General features: G+C 44.4%; 1 protein-coding gene across 2 annotated transcripts in view; it reads right to left on the bottom strand.

Moving 5' to 3' along the window:
• Positions 1–3025: 3025 nt before the first annotated feature.
• The window catches only part of tbc1d32 (TBC1 domain family, member 32), a 50723-nt gene continuing 27085 nt past the window's right edge, over positions 3026–26663 (bottom strand). For both annotated transcript variants that reach the window (XM_069514904.1, XM_069514905.1), the window contains exons 28-34: positions 26216–26299; positions 16025–16094; positions 13421–13539; positions 12633–12787; positions 11289–11429; positions 7410–7598; positions 3026–3373 (exon numbers count right to left, since the gene is read on the bottom strand). In XM_069514904.1, the coding sequence (XP_069371005.1) occupies positions 3254–3373; positions 7410–7598; positions 11289–11429; positions 12633–12787; positions 13421–13539; positions 16025–16094; positions 26216–26299 (878 nt within the window). In that variant the 3' untranslated portion in view covers positions 3026–3253. The remainder of the gene's footprint in view (positions 3374–7409; positions 7599–11288; positions 11430–12632; positions 12788–13420; positions 13540–16024; positions 16095–26215; positions 26300–26663) is intronic.

Here is a 26663-nt window from a genome sequence, read left to right as displayed (position 1 = left end):
GCAGAGGGTCACATAGACACAGAGGTAAATCACTTTGATGAGCTGTAATTTAGCTTTAAGACATGATTCTGAATTCAATATCAAATCCAAATCTTCTGAATATATATAATTAAAGTTCATTTAAATCCCTCATCTAATCAGTGTTAGTACATTTCTGACTTCAGGTAAAAAATAAAAGACGGTGATGTCTAACCAGCAAAGAAGTAGATTCCAGAAACTTCACTTTCCTTTTTCCAAAGCCAAACAACGATTAGGACCTCGGAGAGCGAATCCATTTTATATTATCAACCGAGAACTGGACTTTAAGAAGAAACAGCAATTACAGCTGAGCCCAGGTATCACCCGGAGTCATCAGAGATACACACCGAGCCTCAGGGACGACACAGATCTCAGCGGTAACCTCTGTCAAAGTAAAAATATTACAGAACCAAGGGTCAAGAGCAAGTTGTTCTAAACTGAACTGTGATTTAAATGAAACCAAGTTACCTCCACTAACGAGGTAAAGTTCGGTGGATTGAGTTTTGTTTTACTTCCCGTTCTTTAATACGGGGAGACAAGTCGCTGCAGCCTGAGAGGACGTGTCTCTGCTCTGCTCTTTTTCTTGCATTCGCGTCATCAATTTTTGCCTTTTGTCCTTTCGTCTCTATTCCTCCATCTTTCATTTTGATGAATCTTTCCATTTACTGTGCCACAGTTGTCCCTGGATTATTTTGTCTTTCTCAAACAACAGACGTTTCGGTCTGTCTTCCCTTTGAAAGGTCATCTGCCCCCTCAGCCTCTGGGGCTGTGCGCTGCCAGGCTGTTCCTGTGCGTGTGATGAAGAGGGGTCAGATGTCCCCTCACTCCACAGAAGTTTGCACAGTTTAGTTTGTGAAGTGCTAAGCGTGTTGTTTTGGAGCTGCGAGGATCATCCATCCGGCGGCCGGGAACATTCATTTCTCTCAGCAAAGTCGAGTTCTCCCTCAGTGTCCTGAAGAAAAGAAAAAAAAAACAAAAAACTTCTAGATCTCTGCAGCTTTGACAGATTACAGCCCACCACTGTCTCTCCCCACTAAATCAATCTCCCGCTCTCATATACTCTGCACAGCGCTCGGCTCAATAGAAGCAGCCTCCACGTGGATTCATTCTGCTGGTGAACGAAAATAAATAAATAATAAAAAGCCGTGCACGGCTGACAGACACGTCTTCTATGAGACACATCACAGCACAGCCTCGCCACAGATTCATATCCCTCCCCCCCTTCTCACATCTCCGCTTCACTCAACCTCAGAAAACTAGAGCAAACAGTGACGTCTGGTAACAGCCTGACGTTAGATTTTCCAGAAAGAGCTCTGACAGACGGCTGCTGCAACGAGATGTGCTACACCGCGATCGATTCGAGTTTAAGGACAAAGAGAACCTCAGCTTTTACTTTCTGATTACTCACACGAGCGGCCGGGCTGAACTCGAGCTGGAAATCTACTTCAAAACTTGACCTCACGTGTGTATAACATGGTTTTATTTAGAAGTGTGAAAGTTTCTTTTGACTACACATGAAAAAAAAACACCCAAAAAACATACTTACCATATTTCCTGTGAATCGACAGGCGACAATCTCGAGTCTTCGCCTCGAGGGGTTTTTGTTTCTCGGTCCGTTAAAGCGAAGACACATTTATATCATCCGTCAGCTGGAGAATCAAATTTAGAACTTTTTTATTGCTTTTTATCTGTTAGCAGCCTGACATCTGCATGTTTATCTGATATGCTTGTTTCATATGAGATATTTTAGTTATTTAGCAGCCGAGGAGACTTTCAGCCCCTGGGACAGATGAACCTGCTGTTTAATATCTCTCTTGTACGAGTTTTACGTTGTCTTATTTTTTCAATAATGTTTTAATGGTGTCACTGTAGAAATCGAGTGGCTTCATGATGAGTTTTTAGAGCTACAGCAGATTCTGATGTTAAATATCTCTGGTCTTAAACTGTCATCCACACACACACTACAAGACAATGAGGTGAAAAATGTGTTGGATGCAAAGAAAAATCTGAGAAAATTCCTTTTAGCTCTTTTGATTTTACCTTTAAATACCACGTTAATAAAACCCTGCAAATGTTTGTCATCTTATTTCAGCATAAAATGGCCTCTTCGACAAACCAATACACTAAGTATACAAACATGATGGACACCAAATTCAAATCTTTTAAATCATGATTATGTTCAAGGGGTCAGACAAAACTTTTCCTCTAAAGCTTCAGGTTTTTGATTTTTACATCTTGCAAATCTGCAGTTTTGGTTTCTTGCTTTACGTCCACTGAATGTCTAAACAGGAAGCTCTTTGCTAACTCTGCCACTTCGACAGCTTCACAAGGCCGTGATATGCAAAACATATTTGTGATATCCAGCCTCTTGTGGAGCTCCGGCCCCAAGTGGCCAAAAGTGGCCGATCGATGCAGATTCATAAATCAATTTTAGGTCCGATGCACTTCGACCTGAACGTTAACCGCCTCCACGGTGAAGTGTTTTAGAGGGTACGCATTTAATCAGCTGCTGTAACTGTAAGCCACCAGCTCTGCTGTGCCCTGTTGCCTAACTGCAGTAGTTGTGGGAGAGAGACGGATGGGTGATCTGATGACTTCATTTATTATTCAGCCCTCGGTGAGTCTGAAGAGGGACAACAGAACCGCCGTGCAGGGAGGGAGAGAGAAAAGGCCTTGGTTACTAATGAGAGTTTATCCCGATGATACAACCTTCCTCATGCATCTTTCATACAAAGGCCTGCACAAGTACACAAACACAGGAGGCCGCGTGATGCATCGGTGCGTGTACCGGCATTAATGATTTGTGACACTGCCACGAGACCTTGAGTCTCTGCAGCGCGGCGGCACAGGATCTAATACTGTGGACGACCAGTGCTACAGAACGTTCTGTATATATGAATCCTCCACAGTGTAACCTACTGATTCACAGGTTGGGAGAATCTGTTCTCCTTTGTCACCGTTAACTTGATTTAATGTTTAGAACAAGAATGAACCCAGACAACATCTATTCTCAGAAAGGAATAAAGATGTTTAAATCGTTAACACGAAGAAAATACAGACAATTAAAAACATCAAAAAAGTATTTACATGATACACACCAATGTACAACTTAGCACAGCAAGAAAAATCATTTAGCGTCTGTAGAGAGTTACAGAGAAAAGCTTCAGGGAAGTCAAGGCAGATCAGACGCACCTTTATATAAAGTTGTTCCTGTGCTGAGCGTGTGCACGTGTTCCTACCCTACAAAGTTTCTGACAGTTTTCATGTCGGTGAGAACAATGTCTCTGTAGCTTCTCTCCAGTCGCTCCATGAACTCCAGGTAGCTGCTGAACTTGAAGCCCCGAATCGGCTCCTCCTGTAGGGTAGAGGGGGGGAGGGGCGGAAGGTCAACACTGGACCAAGTCAAAGTTTCGTTCTAATGATTTAGTTATTTATTTTATTTTTTACACGTAAAGGTCAGTTTACTACTCAGGCTCTGTGAACACTTGTATAATGTCATCTGTGGCTCCAGAGGTGTGAGAGAATGACCCCTGACCCCTGTTTGAAGGTTACGACAGAACATGGAGACTGGGGGGGGGTCACAAAAACATGCAGCATTATGGGAAATAGGACATCGTGCTGTAAGTAGAGTAGAAAGTGAGACCAACGACTGCTCGTCCGTTGCGTCGGGAGAAGTAACGCAGTGATTTCAGACAGTGTCTCCTGAGTGTGTCTCTAATTTGACGGAGTGCAGTATCAAATCGCTGTAGTACCACTTTACAAAGTACTTGGGAAACTTTCTGTACTTTCAGTTGCCTTGTTGGTACTTTTAAAGAACAGATTGTTGCTGCAACTTTCATCAGCTCATTAGTTTTAATAAAAAGCTCCTGTTATTACAGCTGGGAGGAAACTGAACTCCGTGTCCCGAGATGTGAAGACAGAATAAATGCACAACATCAGTGTTTGAGCTGTTCAGGAAGAAGGTGGCATTCTCTCTTATCATACTTTGTTAGGAGGTGTGAATAATTCAATATAACCCTTTTCATTATAGTATTTTGCATTCAATCTATTTCAAAGTCACAGAAAATCTGATTAAATCTCTGCGATCGAATTCTGCGACATGCCAGTAAACAACATCCTCGTGTAGCATTCGGTTAATGATGTTTTACGTGTCGGGGGAAAAAAGGGCGCAACAAAACCGAATTGCAGATATGTTATATGTCGTTTCTTCACTGTGTAAGAGACACGCGTCAGACCAGGTAAAAATGCTTTATTTCAGACAGGATTTTAATTTCAGCTGCCATAATTGCTTCCCGAGCGTCTGAGCATCTGTCGTGACAACATCCAACCTGGTGGGCAATGAAAACAACAGAGCAAACAACTGTGATTGCTGTGCATTATGTTGCAAGTGGCAAAATCAATTAGTAGCCTGAGGAACGCTGCACGCAGAGGACACCGTGCATCAGAATAACAACAACGCGCCAAACACCACGATTTCACCGACTGTCGTTCTCCAGGCCGGAGCTTTGAAAGATACGCCACGGTTTAATGACTCCTGCAACTTGTCAGCACTTCCCTCATTTGCTTTCATCACTTTGCAGAGCGTGTGTTTGGGGGAAATCTAATTTCAGCAGGTAAATAACTCTGACAAGGACACGGTGCGATGAGAACACTGTCAATACTTGGAGTGCAATTTAAACACACTACATTTTCTGCTGCTCGGGGTCTCTCGTTCAAAATAACCACAACAGACAGAGTTTCCCTGGTGCAGCCTCGCAGAGCTGCAGGTGTGGCCGCAGACTTTACAGTAGGGTTTTAAAAAAGTGAACTGGGACTCACACTAACCTCTCCTTCTTCAAGGAGATGTTTTAGGTTTGAGATATTTAGGTTAGTCGTGAATGTAAACTTCTGCAAAGCTTAAAAAAAGCTGCAGTAATTGACAGTTTGAGGAAAGTGATGTGTTTTCTGAACATTGGAGCAAATAAACCTTCAATTAATAAGATTAACAGACATAAACTACGTACAAGTATACGTTAATTAAGCTTAATTCTCTTAGATCAGTGGATCCCATAATGGAGGGGAATGTCCAGCTTGATTGATCAATTTTCCCCAGTTCAGATTTGTGTGAAGGACACAGACAAGCAATAGATTTATTGAAATGTCTTTTTGAATTATTATTCAAGGTTGTAAATAGTGTGGAGCCCATAATGTCAGAGATAAATTAGTTTTTCAGGCTGATGGAGAACTCTGGCTCTTAACAATATTCAAGGAAACAGTAAATTACTACAAAAAACACACTTTATTTGCCAGAAATCATCTTTTAATTCTTAATTTAGGGTATTATGAAGTACAGGTTTGCGGTGTAATACTTGTTTGATCTACTGAAGTTAATAAAGTCTGGCTTTATTGTCAGGAGAACCAGTGACATAACTTTAAAGCTATTAAATCCATATTTTATTTATGGAACACTATTCCTCTCGTCGAAACATAAGAGCTACACAAAGCCTCCCGCTGGATGTTAGTCGGACTGTCAGAGTCTTTATTTGAGATTCTTGCAGAGTGAGATTAATCCTGAAGAATCATCAAAACTAAAGTTGCTCTGCCCGTTCATTTATCGCACCAGGCTGCTGACACTGTGAAAACCATGAAGGAGACTGGAGATAAGCCACATAAATCACTTGGGAGAGTATTCTTGGTCTGTTATCTTCTCTGGGAGAATTAAGGGTTGAGAGGGAAAAAAAAAAAAAGAGACGCAAGGACGTGAGTGCACGGGAATTTAAAAGTCCTGCTAATGTGGATCCATTAAGTTTAACGAAATATACTTCGTGCTGATGTTTTTAACACTGTGACACAAGCTGCTCGCTGTACTTCATAATCTTCACCGCATATATAGAACACAGAAATATTATCTGTCAATATTAAATGTCACCGTTTGATGCACCGTTTCAGATTATACCTAAAAGCAAATTACATCCGTCAAGAAGGTTATTTTTTTCCATGACATTTTGTGGAGGGATAAGGGGAGATAGAGTACTTTACTACTGCTGGTACTTAGTACAACTGTGGTGTACTGCATGTACCAAAGTAATAATATGAAAACTGACAATTGAAAGTAGAGTATGAGGGTTTCACAGACATTTAGACATGTTGGTATCAGCAGTAGTGTTTGCTGATATGTGCTGATGTTTATGTTTTTAATTCAAGCTCTATATATTTGGTTGTATTTTCATTTTATTTAAAGTTTATGTATTTATAGTTTTCACAAACATGGCTCAATGTATCGTATGTATTATTCATCATTATGTCATACAGGTATTTGTTTTGGCTCTTATTAAAGGGCAGTGATAATGAATGCTTTTATTCTTTCGCTCTGTGGTTTCATTTAACCTCCTGCCGGCACATAACACTCCCTTTTTCTGACAACTTCAATCTCACCACTTAGGCTTCTCCACTATTAAACTCTCATCAGACTCAGAGCGATGGCAACAAGTCATTTGCCTTTTCAAATTTTAATTTAGATGAAATATAGATATACCCCCTTGTGAGACAGGATACATGTCGAGGGGTGAGTGTGTGTGTGTGTGTGAGGGTGTGAATGTTTAAAAAACCCTCTGTCACCACGTCTGTCTGATTAAAACACTTCGTTGTTCCCACACAGAGACACAGCGGAGAGGACGATGAGGTCGTCAGACGCAAACCGGCGCGTCTAAAACTTTGAACGGTTCGGCTCAGGACGAGGATGGTTGAAAGTTCCTCTCTCCCACAGACGCGCACACAAACACACTCCGTCTCACTGCTGTCTCACGCTGCGGTATCTGATGCTACGGCTCATTAGAGGAACTTCCTCAGATAAAGCCTCAATAACTGATCTTTTATTCACAAAAACTGTCAGTGGTGGCTCATGGCGATGTTAATACCAGAGCTATCAGGCGGAGACAAGACAGTCTGAGATGCTTAATGAGTAATGACGATGAGTGCTTCATGTCAAGCCTTGTCTCACTCACAATCCTGTCGTTTAATGTTGCCTGGGACATTAGTGATAGTCGACATCTATCAGACTTTGACTTTAGACCTTGTGTGAAATCCTTGGGGCCACTCCACACTTCAGCTTTCACCCAATTCAACGAGCAAAACTTATTTCAGGGAAACGTAAAACTTCTAGAACAGGCTTCTTTTTCTTTTTTTGAGGGGCGGGGGAGGGTGCAGAACACAACATAGGAGGAGGTTTTAGCGGACAAATTCTTTTATTCATAAAGGAGGTGAATCACGGATGACTGGCAGATTTCAAAGAGTTTTACAGCAGCGACTGCAGAACTCTGCACTTAAAGAAATGTAGATGTTTGAGCCCAAATCACAAAGTAGCTGCAGTAGCTCATAGTTCTGTTAATAATGATTCTGATGCAACGTCTCACCTTGAGGAAGATCTGCAGCTCCTGGGACTGAGTGTGCTGCAGGATCTCTGGCTGCAGGTGTTTGAAAATGGCGACGCACAGGTAAACCTGGTAGTCGGGACCCATCACCACACAGGTGGAAACGTAGTGGCAGATTTCTGTCCAGTCCAGATAGTTCCAGAAACACTGCGTCAGCCAGTGGAGGCACATCTGTGGAGAGAAAGATGTTTACACTCAGGTTTTACAAACTTCTCTGAGGCCGAGTCTCAATGAGCTGCATCTAATACAGGGCAAAGAAACGATGACTCATAATAATCCAAGAGTTTTTTGTTTAGTCGTCGTATTTCTAATATAGTCTGAAGTCTTCCTGAACATTTTGCATGAGTAACAAGTTCAAATACACATTTACAGCTTGTTAAGATGCAGGAAATGATGCTGTGGTTTGTTGCCTCTAACTTTCTCTGTATCACTCCTCCATATAATCGATGTTGCAGCACTGCTGTGTGTTTTTTGTCGTGTTCAGAAAATGATCGTATCTGCAGCTCAGCGACTTGTGTATCGCCCGTGTGTTCAGAAACAAATGAAATGCATCATTAAAAATTCATTGCAAGTCAACTGGCAATAAATATAGGAATTTTAATACATTCGCAAGTGAATTTCACGCCTCAGAGACACAAGTCGGACCAGAGAAGTAAACCTGGTGCGTAAAGATAGCTGAGCCCTAAACGCTCCAGATGCAGAGTCGGTGGACACACAAACACAGACACACACACAAGCTGGGATGCGGTGGATGGTAATGCAGACGGGTGCCAGTTTTTAAATTGTATATTCCACGGAGGACCAATTAGATTTAGGATTTAAAAGAAAAACCTTCTCGCCTCATTAGCAGTGTGCTGTTAATCGTCAAGCGTTGTTCACATGGAAACATGATAAAACACAGCTTGTGCTCTAAAGTGAAATTCATGTCAAGTTTTACTAATGTGTACATTTTCACATTAAAGGTTTATGGACAAGACTGAGTTGCTCATAAACCTGCCAGATAAAAGAATGGTTCAATTACATTAACAGGGGAGATGCTCTGTTCTTTAAGAGTGTGTCTGAAGTTTTACGATTTATTTACTCAACCTGCTGACTCTGCCTCATCGGCTTCTCCAGAACAATCTCTCTAGAAACATGTTGAAATAACTCACATGCTTAAACATCGGGGTGAAATTCAAGGCAAAGAGTCTTTGAGGGACTGAGCTTCAATCTGTTATTATTACAATTGCCAAGTTCCCTACTTAATACCAAGAATTCAAATCAAGAGAGTCACAGTTATCATTTTATCAAGTTCACACTTGGCATGTGTATTTTAAGACACATTCAATTATGATGATAGTTGAGCAGCTCGTTCACGACAACGACAGCAACTGATTCTCCAGAACAAGGTTTTACAAACTGAGCTGAGCTTCACTGAACTTTGAATAAACAGGTGAACAGCTGCGGCGGCGGCGACTTCGGGCTTCTGTGGACCGTGTCCGGCAGCGGATCTTTATTTACCACGACTTAATTACTGCAAGTAACTTTTTACAGTTTTAAAAAAGAAAGCTAAACACAGGCCAAACAAACCATGCCCATTCCAAACAGGCAGGTTAAGAATAGAAAGTCGTTATTCTTCCTTTAGGGAACACAGTGGAGGTTCCCTTCACGTCGGCTGTGCTGGTAGAAAGTGCAGTAAAAACACAACACGGTGAAAGTTGCTCACGTGCTCGGAGAGAAGAGCCTCGGAGGGAAGCAGCATTTGTTAACTGCGTCATGCTCGGTAGAATCTACTTCTGGTTTTGGCGGATCTCTGCTGTTCCAGATTATGATTTCACTACAATCAGCAGCTTTGAATTTGATGGAGCTTCACGCCCTCGTATTCTGCTTTCCAATCATTCTGCAGACAGCACCCAGGGCACACGCTGGGTTTCAACTAATTGTCATGGAAATAATTATCCACTGTGTTCACTGATGACACGCGTCTGCTCAAACATACAAACATATTGGATTACCCCCCCCCCCCCCCCCGCCTTCTCAGCTCGTATGTAACGACAATACAACACGTCCTTAATTTGTGTTACTGCACTTTCTCTCTCTCTCCCTGAGGTGTTTCTAGGTGCAGCTCTTTTCTGAATGTGGTTTTCTCTGTCGTCGTTGTTGTTCCTGAGAGTTAAAGCTCAGCGGCCACAGGTGAGCGTGACGGTGTTTCCTCTCAGTATTCTTTACTTTATTCCCATTCCGTTATAAACAGGCTATTAGAGCTGTGACTAATCTGAGCAGGTCAGGTCACAGCAGCCGGAGACTCTGCCTCTGTGTGTGTGGAACACTGAATGTTCTCAGACATTACTCAATGTTGTTATTCTTGAATATCTGTGTGATTTGAAATGTTAGAAACTGAGGGAAGAAATGATTCATTAAGACAACAATCGGGAATTAAAATCTTCACCTAAACTTATTCATTGGCTGAATTATAAGTGACTCTTTGAGTTAGTGGATGAAAACCTTTGACTGTTAAGTGATGTAAAGAATTGTTGAAGCTCAGTGTGGAGAATGAATGAGGACCACAAACACCTGATTAAAAGCGTTTTCCTATTCAAGACCCGAGCTGCACACAGGATTCTTCCCCTGGCTCGGCTTATTTATCCTCCCTGTCACACACTCCTTTTGTCAAATAGTCTGACTGTCTGGGATTTTTAAACATCTGGTGAATAATGCTCCATTTTTCCACTGCTGCTTTGTCAGACTTTCAAAAACTCAGAATAGATATTTCCTTCACCGACTGAAGACCAGGTGCCGATTATCGCCTTGAAGAGCAAAGTGCTGAGCTGAATGTTAACTCACTGCTGCACCCCGGAGACGGCAAGTTCAGATCTTTGATGCTAATGTGGCGAGTCTTATAAGCATCCTCGCCGCCGTACAATGTGCGAGCCTCAATTGTCAAATGCCGACACAAAGAAGACAGGATGAAACATAAGAGGATTCAAGGTGAAAAACGTTTTCTCTACCTCGGTGTGAGAGAAGAATACAGAGTGCAGAGGAGCAAATATCTGACTGCTGTGTAATAAAAAGAGAAAACTGATTAAATGTCAGGGCTGGATTTTGTTATTTTACATTAAAATGAATTCAAAGCAGAATAAAAAGAGAAATATTTCACAGAGCAACAAACACTGTGCTAATAAAAGTTGCTTAACCTGCTTTTGGTCTCGTTGACGCCATTGATTAAATATTAAAACGGCAACAAACAGAAAATGGACTGATGTCTTTCTCTGTGTTGTCGGTGATGAAATGTTCACTTCTCTTTATTCCCTCCATTAGCAGTCGATGCACTGTGTTGATCTAAGAGGCTCAGAAAATGGAAATTATTACAAAAAGCAAGATTTAAATATTTGATCAAAGCTAACTGCCAGCAGTCTAGACACAAACTATTGACTTCAAACTTCGGTCCAACTTTCCGTGAGCGTTGATTCCTGTTTGAATAATGCATCGGGTTTAGCTGCACAATTCTTACAAAGCTTGACACAATAACGCAGAGAGAAATCTTCATGGAGTGACCCAATAAAAATCCTCTGTGAATCCAAAGTATTTCTTCAAACTTACTTAGAAGATGTGACAACGGTGTGGAATTTCTCAAACCCATTACATCTCATGTAAATGAACTCTTGGCTTAAGACTGACGATAGAAACACATCGACATCCGATAGCACGTACTCGAAAATACAATATTTACCCATAAACCTTTAAAATTGATGTATCCTCTGAACAGCCTTTCTGGGCCGCACTCTATCTTCTTTATTTCCTTCTGTACATTTAAACAACAGCGTGATAGAAACGCCCCACATCGTTTATTGAGGTGTTTGTCTGGTTCTCTGAAGATGATACCTGTGACGGGGTGAAACCAGACATCCTGAACGCCGAGTGGACCAGAGGAACCTCGACTTTCAGCAGCATTTCCACGTAATGAGCCGTGCACCAGTAGACAGGAGGGATTCCTGACTCAGCGGCCTCCACAGGAACGTGCACCTGTCACCGCAAAACACAAGGCATTTCATCTTGATCTTGGAAATACTGCTGGATTTATTGAGATAAATGTAAAATGTAAATGATGTTCGATATTTGTGGATTCTTAGTGGAAGAAACAATGGAAATGAAAACGTTAAATAAAGATAAAACAGCTCTGACTTTATGACACAACCTTCATCCTGAGTAATGCAAACAGAAACAGCTTTGTCTGTGTGTGTGTGTGTGTCAACAACGCCCTCGTCCTCCTATATTTTGCCTCTGCCTCTTAATTATTTGTGCCCTTTCTGTTTTCTGCACTATTGACCAAATCGACCACGCCGTGTAGATGGAGGGTAACTGCCGTGTGGGGACGTTCACCAGCTGCATCGCAAACACACGTTCAGCCGAGTCCAATTGAGACGTAATTGATTGAGACTACAGAGACAGCAAGATGACAGAGGTGGGTATAATGAGAGTAAAACTTCATCTCAGCACCTCAGTTCTCCCCCCTGCAATTTGGACCAATTGAAAATAGACTTTCACTTCTTCCCCTCAGTCGAACTATTCATTTGACTTTTTTTCCCCCCACCACTCATTTGTCTCTATCTCGGTCTCGCTCGTCTTTCTCAGCCCAGCAAAATAACATCCTGTTTGTTTTGCATCATATTGAAAAATGACAACGCGGCCTCAAGTCGTGTGAATAAATATTGTTACGATTCATCACCAGCTTCATTCGTCGGGGTTTTCTTTGCAGTTATGGTTGAAATGATGGATGTGGAAGAGGTGGGATTCAATGAGGATTTTTAAAAGGAGCATTTCACATATGAGCAGGATCATTTAAATCATAGGTTGGGGGTCCTTACGTCTTTCAGGCTCTTTTAAAATAAAATCATAGACACTACATCAAAGTCCAAGTCTCATCTTTAATTTAAGGAGGTTTACGTGAATATATAAAGCGTTGCATGGGAGATATGGCCTTTGAAACACAAATAGCTAAATCATTCAAGAGTTGAACTGAGTAACTAGTGGCATTGTCTGTCAATATTAGGATTCAAGAGATTGATATGTGACTCTGTGGGTATTAAAGTCTTTCAAACCTGCTACCATTTGATTTTTCCTTCTATGGTGCAACACTACTGCAAATTTCAACCCCTCGCTAAGTCCTTTTTTGTCTGCGTCTAAACTCATTGTGCTGTTTCTGTATTTGCATGCCATTATACTCACAGATGCATGTATCCCTGCAGGCCAGATGAATGCGGAGGTAAGCAGAGAGGAGAGGCCGAGCAACAAACACAGAGATCGCTCCGGATCTCCAGCCATGATGAGGAAAACCGTGGAGGCCAGCCAGTCGTGGCCTGGGTAACAATGCTGCTGAGTGACTGGCGGACAGAGTTAAAGAGCCGAAAGGACAAATTCAGACGCACAACAATGTCAAATAAACATGAAAGTGGTTCATTGGGAATATATAAAACAGAGTGTGGACTGTAAAGGACCCTAATTTTAAATAGAAACAGTTTTAATCAAGAGAACCACCTTACACCTTCATATGTCTTCTGAATTAACAACATGCAGTTTATTACTTAATCGTCTCTCAGCAGTTTAAAGTTCTGGAAAGCCGTCGTCGGTGGATCTTCTGTAAATGAGACGATGAGTCTAAACCCTCGATAACGAACACATCCAGTGAAACATCACATACGTGCTCTTTGAAACTGATTGACAGACAAGCCTCATCTATTAATAACACACTCTGTCAACACATCACTTGTAATGATTAAGAATAATAAATAAAGCAGAATGAGAGTGTTTTCATTTAGCATCACTGAATAAACTCTGGAAATACTGTCAAAGTTAAACTCTCCCCTCAAAGATCAGCATTTTGTTTAGGGTTTCCCACTTGACTGTAAACTACTTAAAGTATCTAGAGGTTTAATGGGGATAAACAATTAATTCAATTATTAACACATTTGCAAAATGGGCGAGTAAAATATACAAATCGAAAAGGAAAAGGATACTGAGCTCTGAAGAAGTTTTAATTCTCTGTGAGGACAAGAAGATCTTTAGGTGCTTCGTTAGCAGCGTCAAGTCGTGCACAGCGTCATCATCGTTGAGCAGCTTGAGGTATCTGCTGTATCTGTGGAAACGAGACAGAGCAGACGCTACTTTAGGTCACTAAGATAACTAAACTCTCTACAACTGTGGTGAGCAGAGAAGCTTCTCAGAACACGTCCAACCTTGAGGTTTCAGCACAAAACCACATCGGCTGCCAAGAACAGAAATCTGAGGCTGTAGAGGAAACACATTCACCAAAACTGGAAAACTAAAGGCGAAAAAAAAAGAAGCCTGGTCTGATTAATCTGAGTTTTTGATGAGGCTGCAGATGGTTGGGTCGGACTTTGGCATCAACAGCCTGAATCCAAGGACTCAACCTGCCTTGTGTCAACAGTTCAGAATGGTGGTGGTGGTGGTGGCCTCTTCATCAATCATGGTTCGAATGATTTCCGAAAACGCCTCAAAATCTGTTTTCTAACGGCTCCTTCCATGAGAACGCTCCATGACACGAAGCAAAAGATTTCACAGACTGGTCTCATGAACGTGACAATGAGATCAATGAGCTGCAGGAAGCTCTGCCCTGTCACCAGATGAAAAATAAATCCCTGAGATTCACGGCAAACGTGTGCATCTGACACGGACCAGAAAAGTGTGTGTTGAGTTTATATCACTGAACGGAGAGACAAGGAAACGCAGAGGCCTCGTGCAAATACCCAGACGGAGCTGTCAAAACTATATTCAACAAGTCAGGTTTCGCTGAACAGATCTGACACTTGTAAAGTCACGGATTAATTCCAAATTTTATGTCTCACGAAATTTAATCCGAGAAGACACAGTGCTCTGAGTGTAACGCTCTCATGCTGTGTTATATTGACGCAAAAACTGCGAACATGACACTTTTTCTGAAACACGTTCTGAAACTCTTCAGCTACAAAGCTCCTTCGGGGGAAGGCGTCGAAGGAGTTTCATCCATTATGTAATGTAGCAGCAGGGCGTCCTTAAAGACAGAAACGAGCAGAGTGAGAACAGTAACACTAGACAGGGGGCCTACTTATGGAAACAGGAGGAACAGACAGAGGAGAGCATTGTGCACAGTGGCTTCATTAAAGTGAACGCAGATCGACACTTACACTGCACCTTTGTCAGGTGTGAAGGTCTTTACACTCATGCATGCGTGTGTTTTCTGATGCTTACAGCAACTACAGTCAACGTGGACTTAAATGTACACAAGGTGTGGACGGACGTCTCATCTGGGCTTTCAGCAGCTGGGCTAAGGACAGAGGACAAGCCTTTGTGGGCTGTGTCCTTCAGACAACAGCTGATTTAGGAAACAGCGAACGCCACTTCTTGTTGCAGCACTGCTTTTAAGTTTCCTGCCTGTGCGGGAGAAGAGTTTTCTCTTTTTCTTTGGCAATGACCTTCCCCCCTTTTTTTTAACTTAAGCTCATGAGCTGACTGAAAGACGGACGCAGAGGTTTGAATGTAGGTTAATGGTGGAGCATCGCTGTGGCTCTGTCCTGAATCCACAATTAGATTCAGGGAAGTCTGACAGAATTAAGTAGAGAACAGTCTCAGATTTTCAGAAAAAGTTCTAAAAATCACCATAATGTGGAAATATTGGAAACTTGACTTTAAGATTTACAAAATAAAATCACTCAAGTGAGAGTTATGGCGCCAATATTGTACCAATAGTTTCTGTTTGTGTGTGTGTGTGTGTGTGTGTGTATCTCAATGATCTTAATCTGTGTGTGTTCATAATCAGATTGTAAAACGTGTGTGAAAGAAACCGCAGATGTGTGATTAGATCTGAAAACTGTAAATGTGTTTGTGTGTAATCAGATTTGTAAATGTTGCTGTAATCACCAGTGACTGCACTTTGTGTTTAGTGCTAATCACCGAATGTTAGCACGTTAACAAGATGAACTAAGACGAAGAGGACCGTAAACATCACACCTGCTGTTGTTGTCACTGTGAGAAACGCTAACATGACGACAACTCTCGTCTTCACTTAGAAACGAGTGGAGGAGACGGAGGTTTGCAAACAACTGATTAGAGCTCACTCCACGCTGATCGATGCCTAATTATGAAATATAAATCAATGTGCGCGATAAATCTAGACAATAAATACGCTGCCGCTGCATGAAAACATGACACATGCTTTTTTTAAACATTCATATTTTCCAGTATCAAACTGAAGCAAAAAAAATATCATCAAAAAATGTCAGTCCCCTAAAATGTGCCGGATTTCATCAATTATTCACTGGGAAATCGGTGGAAACTGCCCGATCTGGCAAGTTTAAAGACAGCATGTTAAAGTGAAGAAGAAGTCCTGGATCCACACCAACATTTCAAATCGTTCCTTGACCCATAAAACATCCTTCCACCAAGTTTCATGGAAATCTGTTCAGTTGATTTTGTGTTATCTCGCTCATAATCAAACAAACTGGCAAACAGTGGTGAAAACATAACAGAACAGAGGTTATTAAAGAAACCAGAGATAGTTTCCCCACCTGGCTGCTACAGTTGTCGTGATAAACATGTTTATGAGCTACAGACACTTCACATACCTGACACATGTGTTGATTCCCAGCTGTTCCACAGACGATAACGCCTCATCCCTCACTCTCTTCTCCTCCGCTGTAAAACAAGGCAATTAAAAGTGAGAGGTAGTTATTATCAAGCGGCAGAGGAGATGTGGATGGAGGTTTCACTGAGGTCTCGGCCAGGGGAGAATCGGAAAAACATGACAACGCATCATGACTTGCGACTTTCAGGGTGCAACAGATGTGATGTCGCGCTAATTAATGTTGTCGCTGCCAGTTTTACAGCAGTGGTTTGGCATTTAATTGTGATGTTTGCAGGGCAGCGTGGTATCAAGGTGGTAATTTCACTAATGGTCGGCCATTAGTCATTTTACAGCGGGGTTTTGTGGAGTCGTAACTCACGATTTTAGGAGTGTAATGAGTTTTGGAGAGAACAAAAAAAATTTACAGCGTGAACTTTTGAGCCGTGTGAGAAAGCTTTTTATCTCCAAGCTTAAGGCCTCTGCAGTTGGGTCCTACTGTGCTGAAAGTGCTGGAGCAGTGCAGCTTTAGATCCACATGCCAGAGCTTTGTAAAGACTGTTGAGCTATCCCTCTCCAGCTGCTCTCATGGGCTCTTACTTAGCACCATTAAGTGTGTGAAGAATCATAAAAATATATTAGCTTTTGGATTTCCAGTTGTAATTGTGTGGAGACAACGATGAATGAAGCAATAACTGCGGGAGGAGTGATATTTTGTTTTGGGACGTGTTTTCCGCTGCTCACTGGCTTTGGGGGGGAAACGGAGTGTTATTATATTTTGTGTAATGGATCTCCTGCTTCAGACAGTTTGTGTGGAGATTATGAGGAGAAGTATTATCCAGGCAGCTTCTGTGGCTGGGAAAACTTCAAATCCAATTTACAGACTAATGGTGCAGAAATGTGCGAGGGGAGATGATAATGCGGTGGCTGTAATCTACATATCGAAGTGATAATTCAACATTGTTAGCCGCGGAAAATCAAAGCTGGGCGATTCAGATTAATAACAGGGCATCGAATCTCATATTAATTGAGAGAAAATAGCTTTTGGGTGAGGGCATGAAGTCCCACCAGGACATGTAGCTCTGTATTTCCTCTCTCCTCACATATTAACATCTCTAAAAACCTCCTGCTGATGGCAATTACTGTCTAATGAAGATGAATGCCTTCTTGTTGTGATGATTCTGTTGGTGTTTTGTTGTGGTGTCTCTCCCTCTCCCCTTTTCTGTTTTTTCTCAGCGCAGGTTGTGTGTGTGGCAAGGGGGCGTGGCTGGTTCCTGGCTGCAGCGACGAGGCGCACCTGATCTCTATCACCTCATCATCCCCTCAATAAAAGCCTGGTCCTGACTCCACTCCTGTGCCAGATTATTCCGTCCCGTCCGGTATCTTCATGTGCTATCGATGTCCTCGACTCCCGTGTTCGTTTTCATGGATTTTCACTAACCCTCGTATCTCCTTCCTTCCACCCAGCCTTCCGTGCGCCTCGCTGCTCCTCCATTCATCCTCGTCTCACCCTGGATCTTCGAGCCAGCCTGCACCCTGCCACCCCAGCCTGCTCCTGTTTTGTGTTCGTATAAATAAACTCTGTTAAACCGCAAAACCTCCTGTCCGCGTCTGCTTTGGGGTCCAACTCAAGAACTAAGCCTAACAGAATAATCTGGCCAAAAATGGACCCCGCGGATGCGGAAAAATTCAGACTGGCTCTCTCGTCCCAAGGAACTCGTGTTGGGCAGCACGAGAGAGCCCTGAACGAGGTTATGGAGACTCTACAGAACCTTACCTCCAACGTGGCACTGATCGGTGGCCGCATGGAACAGCTCACTACTCACCTCTCCACGCTGACGACTCCGGCGCTCGCTCCCGCTCCAGCTCCAGTTCCAGCATCTCCACCAGCAGCTTCTCCGGTCACTCTTCCCACACAGCCCCGGGAACCATTCATCCCCACACCCGCCAGGTTTGCAGGGCAGTTAGGCTCAGGTAGACAATTCCTCCATCAGTGCAGCCTCGTATTCGATCAGCAGCCGTTAACATACTCCACAGACAAGTCGCGGATTGCCTTCGTCATGAGTTTATTGTCGGAGAGAGCCGCGGCTTGGGCTGTTGCCATTTCCCACAGTAATTCGCCGATTTGTTTTTCTTTTTCCTCTTTTACCGAGGAATTCCTAAAAGTTTTTGATCACCCTCTGCGTAGTAAGGAGGCCAGTAGCCGGCTCCTTTCTCTTTGTCAGGGAGAGAAATCCGTGGCGGACCACTCGATCGACTTCCGCATTCTAGCTATCGATAGCGGCTGGGACGAGCGAGCGCTTCAAGGGGTTTTTCTCCGGGGATTAAGGGACGAGCTGAGGGATGAGCTGGCCGCTCGTGACGAGACGACCTCTCTAGACGATTTGATCTCGCTTGCTATACGTCTAGATAATCGTCTCCGCGAGCGGCGCAGGGAGAGATCAGGTAGGGCGAGCCATACCCCTCCCGTGATGCGGACAAGGAGCCCTCACCATCGGGGGCTTGCGCCCTCTCCGCTGCCACCGTCCTCCTCCGACAGGATTCCTCCTGGTTCTACACCTGCTCTCCTCGACATCGAGGAACCAATGCACCTGGGGAGGACGAAACTCACACCTACGGAGCGTCAACGTCGCCATCTCCGTGGACTCTGCCTTTACTGTGGCCTGGACGGTCATCGGATTACACTCTGCCCATCTCGGCCAAAAGGGGGGGCTCACCAGCCACAAGAGGAGCACTGGTGAGCCATTCTGCTGTTGTTTCGTCTCCTCCTCGCCTGACTCTGCAAGGTACTGTGTCTTGGGATCAGACCTCCCTTCCGTTGTCTATTTTAGTTGATTCTGGGGCAGATGACAATTTTATTGACTCCGAACTGGTTACCCAGTCTAAAATTCCCTCTCAGCTCCTGCCGCAGCCTAAGAGGGTGTTCGCCCTGGATGGTAGACTCCTAGCTAAGGTTACTCATCGCACTATTCCCATTTCCCTTCAGCTCTCCGGAAATCATCACGAAGCAATATCTTTTTACGTTATCCCATCTCCTGTTTCCCCAGTAGTTTTAGGTCTCCCTTGGTTAAAACTTCACAATCCTCACATTGACTGGTCCTCCTCCTCCATCACTAATTGGAGTTTGTTTTGTCATTCCCACTGCCTACACTCCGCCGTTCCTTCCACTCTGACTACCGCACCTTCTCCACCCACGCCGGTGGATCTCAGTTTTGTTCCGGCAGAATATCATCACCTCCAGGAAGTATTCAGTAAGGAGTTAGCAGTAGCTCTTCCTCCCCATAGACCTTATGACTGCAGTATTGATCTGCTACCTGGCGCCCCCTTTCCTTCCAGCAAAATGTATAATTTATCTAGACCGGAGAGAGAGGCCATGGAGACCTATATCACAGACTCATTGGCTACAGGACTTATTCGTCCTTCTTCTTCACCATTGGGGGCAGGGTTTTTTCTTGTGGAGAAGAAGGACAAATCACTTCGCCCGTGCATTGATTTTAGGGGCCTCAATGATATCACGGTTAAGAACAAGTATCCCCTCCCACTCATTGACTCAGCCTTCGGTCCCCTGCACAAGGCCACTATATTCTCCAAGTTGGACCTTCGCAACGCTTACCACTTAGTGAGAATTAGAGAGGGGGACGAGTGGAAGACGGGGTTTAACACTCCCCTGGGACACTTTGAGTATTTGGTCATGCCTTTCGGCCTCACTAATGCCCCTGCCGTTTTTCAGACTCTCATAAATGATGTGTTGAGAGATATGCTTAACAGTTTTGTGTTTGTTTACCTTGATGACATTCTGATTTTCTCACGTTCTACCCAGGAGCATATTCAACATGTGAACATTGTACTGAAAAGACTCCTGGAAAACAGACTATATGTCAAAGCGGAGAAATGTATTTTTCATGTGTCCTCTGTGAGCTTCTTGGGATTTATTGTGGAGAAAGGGCAAATCAAGACCGACCCTGCCAAGGTTAAGGCAGTGGCCGAATGGCCCACTCCTACATCAAGGAAGCAACTACAGAGATTTCTCGGGTTTGCCAATTTTTATCGTAGGTTTATCCGAGACTACAGCAGAGTTGCTACACCCCTCACCAGGCTCACATCGGTTAAGGTTCCTTTTGTATGGTCACAGGCAGCCGAGGTGGCGTTCTCCAGACTCAAAGTACTATTTTCCTCTGCTCCTGTATTAATTCACCCGGATCCTGCTCTCCAGTTCATTGTGGAGGTGGATGCTTCCGACTCCGGGGTGGGGGCCGTGCTCTCTCAGCGCACTACCTCGGACCTGAAGCAGCACCCTTGTGCCTTTTTCTCCCGCCAGCTTTCCCCAGCGGAAAAAAACTATGATGTGGGGAACCGGGAGCTGTTGGCGGTCGTCCTGGCCCTGCAGGAATGGAGGCACTGGCTTGAGGGTTCTACTCACCCGTTTATTGTTTGGTCCGACCACAAGAACCTGTCATACCTGCGCACTGCCCGCAGGCTCAACTCGCGCCAGGCTCGGTGGGCGTTGTTCCTCGGGCGGTTCGACTTCACCCTTACCTACCGTCCGGGGTCGAGGAACATAAAGCCCGATGCTCTGTCACGTCAGTTTGCCCCTCCGGTGGAGGACACGTCTGGGAGCACCATACTGCCATCTTCCTGTGTGGTGGGAGCAGCAGGATGGGAGATTGAAGGTGTGGTCCAGGGGGCCCAGAGGGATCAGCCTGTCCCAGAAGGATGTCCACCAAACAGGTTGTTTGTTCCCCCGTCTGTCAGATCTCCAGTCCTTCAGTGGGGACATTCGTCCCAGATCTCCTGTCATCCTGGATGTCGCCGTACCCTGAACCTGCTGCAGCAACGCTTCTGGTGGCCCTCCATGGCGGCAGATACCAAGGCGTTTGTCGCCGCCTGTTCTGTCTGCGCCCGGAGCAAGGCGTCTCATCAGGCTCCTGCGGGATTGCTGCGCCCCCTGCCCATCCCTCACCGCCCTTGGTCGCATATAGCGGTGGACTTTATCACAGGTCTACCCCCCTCTGGAGGGAACACTGTCATCCTGACCGTGGTGGACCGCTTTTCCAAATCAGCTCATTTTATTCCGCTCTCGAAGCTTCCATCCGCCCTCGAGACCGCCAACCTACTGGTCACCCATGTGTTCCGGATACATGGCATCCCCGTGGACATCGTGTCGGACAGGGGGCCACAGTTCTCAGCCAGGACCTGGAAGGCGTTTTGCCAGGCGTTGGGGGCATCGGCCAGCCTATCGTCTGGATACCATCCACAGACCAACGGCCAGACAGAACGGGCCAACCAGGATCTGGGGGCGGCCCTGCGCTGTGTGACAGCACAACACCCGGCTTCCTGGGCCATCCACCTTCCCTGGGTTGAATATGCCCACAACTCCCTGGTCTGCTCTGCCACAGGGATGTCTCCCTTCATGGCTGCCAATGGCTTCCAGCCTCCACTCTTCCCAGCCCAGGAGACTGACGTGGCGGTTCCATCCGTCCAGGCACACCTCCGACGTGCTCGTCGGGTCTGGCGCGAGGCTCGGGCAGCACTCATCCGCACCACCGCCCGCAATCAGCGATTGGCCGATCGACATCGCACCCCTGCTCCTGTGTACCTGCCAGGTCAAAAGGTCTGGTTGTCGTCGCGGGATCTACCCCTCCAGACGGAGTCCCGAAAGCTGACCCCCAGGTACATTGGACCGTATGAGGTCGATCGGGTCATTAACCCATGTGTAGTGAGACTCAAGCTTCCCCCTTCATTAAGGATCCACCCTGCTTTCCACGTCTCTCTCCTCAAGCCAGTGTCCTCTAGCCCTCTAAGCCCTCCGGCCGAGCCCCCTCCACCCACCCTGGTAATAGACAACCATCCGGCCTACACGGTAAGGGCGGTTTTGGATGTACGTCGGCGAGGGCGGGGCTACCAATATCTGGTGGATTGGGTGGGTTATGGGCCAGAGGAACGTCAATGGGTTTCCCGGTCTTTTATTCTTGACCCCACTATCCTCACTGACTTTTACTCTCGTTTCCCGGACAAGCCTGGTAGACCGCCAAGAGGCGGTTCTTGAGGGGGGGGTACTGTGATGATTCTGTTGGTGTTTTGTTGTGGTGTCTCTCCCTCTCCCCTTTTCTGTTTTTTCTCAGCGCAGGTTGTGTGTGTGGCAAGGGGGCGTGGCTGGTTCCTGGCTGCAGCGACGAGGCGCACCTGATCTCTATCACCTCATCATCCCCTCAATAAAAGCCTGGTCCTGACTCCACTCCTGTGCCAGATTATTCCGTCCCGTCCGGTATCTTCATGTGCTATCGATGTCCTCGACTCCCGTGTTCGTTTTCATGGATTTTCACTAACCCTCGTATCTCCTTCCTTCCACCCAGCCTTCCGTGCGCCTCGCTGCTCCTCCATTCATCCTCGTCTCACCCTGGATCTTCGAGCCAGCCTGCACCCTGCCACCCCAGCCTGCTCCTGTTTTGTGTTCGTATAAATAAACTCTGTTAAACCGCAAAACCTCCTGTCCGCGTCTGCTTTGGGGTCCAACTCAAGAACTAAGCCTAACACTTGTTGTATTTATTTCGTGCCTCCCCCTTCCTCCCTCTTCCTGTCTTCCTGTGCCACCGGAGTCTATTTTCCAGTTTGCAATAACTATAATCGCGACCATTTAACTTTAGTTTGAAAGGGCCACAGTTGAAAGGTGGCACCTGCGATGCATCTCTGACATTTGTTGGGACAATCTGTTCTCCATTGCCGAGCAAAGCGAGTGAGAGTTATGAGGAGTAATATCGTGAATCCGCGGCTCTGAGTCGATTCGGTTTCCAGAATCTCTCGAGTCCTCTGTGCGAGAATAGTAAATGAGAATCTTGAAAATGAAGAAGCCTGCAGAATTGACGGCTTATAGGAGAGCGAGTCATTGTTATCAGACACATTAAGGGGAAATCCTGCAAGATGAGCACACGTCTACGGGGAGCCTGCACAATCTGCACAAACCTGGCACCAATCAGCAAGACCAGAGAGCTGGAGTGAGCTTCACGAAGTCTAAACGCTGCTGACACACACATCTACGAACATCCAGGTGGAGGTCCACAGCTGCTGGGTGTTTTCACATCTTAGTCCATTAACACCTCCTCTGTTCTAAATAAGACTCCAGTAGACTCCACTTCCAGAAGAAAACCCACTTCTCCCCTCAGCTCCTGTTCAGCTTCATGATTCAGGATGACAGAGAGCCTCCGAACAAACTTCATCACAATATGGTGCAACAACTGTTCAGCTGCAGGCCTGTAAACACTGCAGCGGGTTTTAAAACAGCTCATTATCCACCATTCATTCATAACGTCTACCTCTAACACTGTCAGGAAAGATGACGTGGTCACCGATTACTTTGTTTATGTCTTTGATTTATAATAAATATCAAACATTTATTACATTTCTTTGCCATAAGGGTTCAATCACAACATCTTAGGAACCTGCATCAGCCCCCTAAAGTCCATATCGCTGGGGCTTTACTGTGTTGTCACCGTCGCTCTCTGAAAAGTAGCACCTTGCTCAGCACTAAACACATTACAGAAATTACTATGGCACTTTAAATTTAATTTCACTCTTTCCATTTAATTTACTTTTATGCAAATGCCTTGCCTGTGGCAGTAGCTTGTTTCCAACACGATGACAATATTATTAGTGTCAAAATATAAGATATTTTTGAATCCAGATGTAAATTAATATTACAAATTTGCTCGAGCTGAAAAATGTCATTAATTTTGTCATTTTACAAAAAAGAAAGTGCATGAGTCTGATGCGACTCGTAAATCACACACACACACACAATTAAACACAGAGTCTCTGTTTTACATTAAATATAAACCTTTGAAAATTAATTGTATTGAACTGAAACCAGCAAGTGCACTTCCACTAAATGGTAAACAGACTGCATCTATTTAATGCTTTTCTAGTCTAATGGACCACTCAAACACTACATGACATGTACCCATTCACACACACTCACAGCATAACTACTCTGAAATACTAATAATGTGTGCGTTAAAAAGCAATCAAACAAAATGAAGGGATGATTCACCAGTTTCCTGTCATTAAAACTCATTAAAGGGTCTGAGCACAAAGCAAAACTAAACTAAACTAAAGCTGTTGCCCTCGTGGCATCTTGTCCGAGCAGACTGTTTAAATTGTGCTGTTTCTAAAACCAATAATATATATCATAAATCATGATGAGTATGACTTGAGGAGCTTGTTTTCGTGTGTAAGCAACAGACAATTCAACAATTCAACCTTACAAACCGGTCACGACTGTTTTGGTTTCCAACGTTTGCACAGAATTATCTTACTGTATTTATAACATAACAAATGTTCCATTCATTCTGCACAGTGAAGGTGAAAAAACCCCCAAAATGAAGCGGTGATGATCACGTAAAAGACAAACAATCTTCGATAAGAGAGAACATGCAACGAGTCGTCTCGTGTAAGTGATTTGTTTCAGTACCCAGAGCTCCGACATCACACGTTATCATTGGTCTCTCTCTCTCTGTGTTGCTTTAAAATGAAGGTTCCATTTCTATTTCACACATGCACGCACACAGACACACACCAACACACAACTATTACATCGCCATCTAATATTCCTCCCATCTAATAGCTTCTGAGGAGACCAGGGAGCTGTCATAGCTCTTGTTGAATTCTTCAATAGGCCAGTTACATGTAGCACATGTGTGTGTGTGTGTGTGTGTGTGTGTGTGTGTGTGTGAGGTGGCCTCTGTATGTTTGATTGACGTTTTGACGCTGCCTATACAGTCTCAGTCTCTCCGCCCTTCCTCGAGTGCTCCCATTGTTCGCAGAGAGCAGACTCATTTGCCAAGTATTAACCTCTGTCAGTTCAGTGTTCTCGGTTGTATCTCTTCACCCTTCACGGCCACGAGTCCAGAAGTCAAGTGTCCAGCAATCTCATTTATTCCACCTGCCTGACCAAACTGTGTGGTTCGAGACAAAGAGAGCACATTTCGTGCCACTGCTACGTCTCAATATCCCAGTGTTTAGCCAGGTGAGCACAAAAACAAAAATAGTTTTCCAGGTAAAAGGCTCAATATGTCGTCACTGCATTCAGTAAAAAAACATGTTAACTATTAGCATTTCATTTCCTTTAGGAGGATTTACAAGGTGGGTGTTCACTAATTAGCAGCATTTCTCTCTGGTTGCTGCCGGTGTGCTCAGGTTTTTTTAATCCCACTGGCTACCAAACAAGCCGGCCATCTTAAATTATTAACCTGCTTGATTTGGGAAACATAACAAATTTTATCCTGCGGTAAAAACTGATCTAGAATGTAAGTTTCAGCCTGTCCGCAGAGACGATATCCAACCTCCACATAACACTGAAGTAGTGTCAACAAGAACAGCCCAACAGTATTCAGAAGCTTCAACAACTCTCTACCACCCTCTGTGCTGATATGCTGAGCTTTCAAACCACCTCAATGACCGCCACCAGAGATATCCACAGTTTTCTTCTCCTGCCAAAACCCTTCCTTCTGAGTCATCTGACATTTTGCCAGAAGCTTTAAGTCCTTCAGACCTCCCGATACCAGTGTGCTGATTCAGGAGTCCCTTGAGCTGACAAAGCTGGAAAGGCTCGACTACCCTTAACCTTGCAGTGTAGGAAAACTTCATCTGTAGGTAGAGTTAAGGACCGTGCAGTCAGGGTCAGGTCATGTTAGTCAAATCTGGTTTTTATGGATGAAACTTGCAAACCACACAGTTTTCCTCTGAGGGTTTTTATAATCTGTGTAAGAAATTGTTTCTTGACCTGCCTGTTTGGAATGGACGGTGTGCTTGTCCAGTGGTGACGCTGGTTGTATCTTGAAATTGTGAGTAAAGACCTGCCGCTGGACTCTGCAGAACCCTGAAGTAAAGACCTGCTGAACCCTGAGGTAAAGACCTGCTGGGTCAACCACCCTCCACATTTAATGTGGACTGAAACACAGTTCCAACAGTATCAACTATAAATAATGTGATGGTTTAAACTGTACTTTCTAATCCTTTCGTCCAAAACAATTATTTCAATGACACTTTTATATTCCAGTACAGCAAAACAGAAGAAAAATACAGAAGTTAGATTTATGTTCCAACCGCTAAGCATGTGGCTTAGTCCACTGAGGCACGGCACGTCGTTTCTATGTCTAAATTGTTAATGAAAAAACGGAATGTGTTGCTCTTCTCCACTGACCTTTGTACTCAGCTGGAGAGAAGAAGCGCTCTGTGGAGGAGCTGGATAGACGGGCAACAACCTTGTCCAGAAGGTCAGCGAGCACTGAGGAGAAAAAAACAGACGTGTACCTTAAAATGTATGCTCCAAACAGCTGCAGTAAATAACTGTGTCCAAGGTAAATTCACTGATACATCAAACTAACCAACACGTCCTCTCTCTGTATAGGTCGTTTAAAAACGTGGCAGCGTTACATCAAGGATGGAAAAGTACCTGATGCAGAAGATCACGCTTCAGCTGCAAGAGCTTGAGTAAACAGCATTGCTTTTAGTGTCGTATCACATTGCTATGCAAAGAAAACTACCCGCAGGCACTGTAGACCTAATTGTGGAAATAGAAGGAAACCCTTGGGTGCCTGTGAAGGTATTAAATATAATACAGTGCTAGTCTCTCCCACTACAGTGGCCCA

Source organism: Paralichthys olivaceus, chromosome 19, assembly GCF_024713975.1.
Source record: "Paralichthys olivaceus isolate ysfri-2021 chromosome 19, ASM2471397v2, whole genome shotgun sequence".
Taxonomy (NCBI): domain Eukaryota; kingdom Metazoa; phylum Chordata; class Actinopteri; order Pleuronectiformes; family Paralichthyidae; genus Paralichthys; species Paralichthys olivaceus.
The sequence above is the reverse complement of the archived record's forward strand: the minus strand, read 5'-3'. Positions and strand labels throughout refer to the sequence as shown.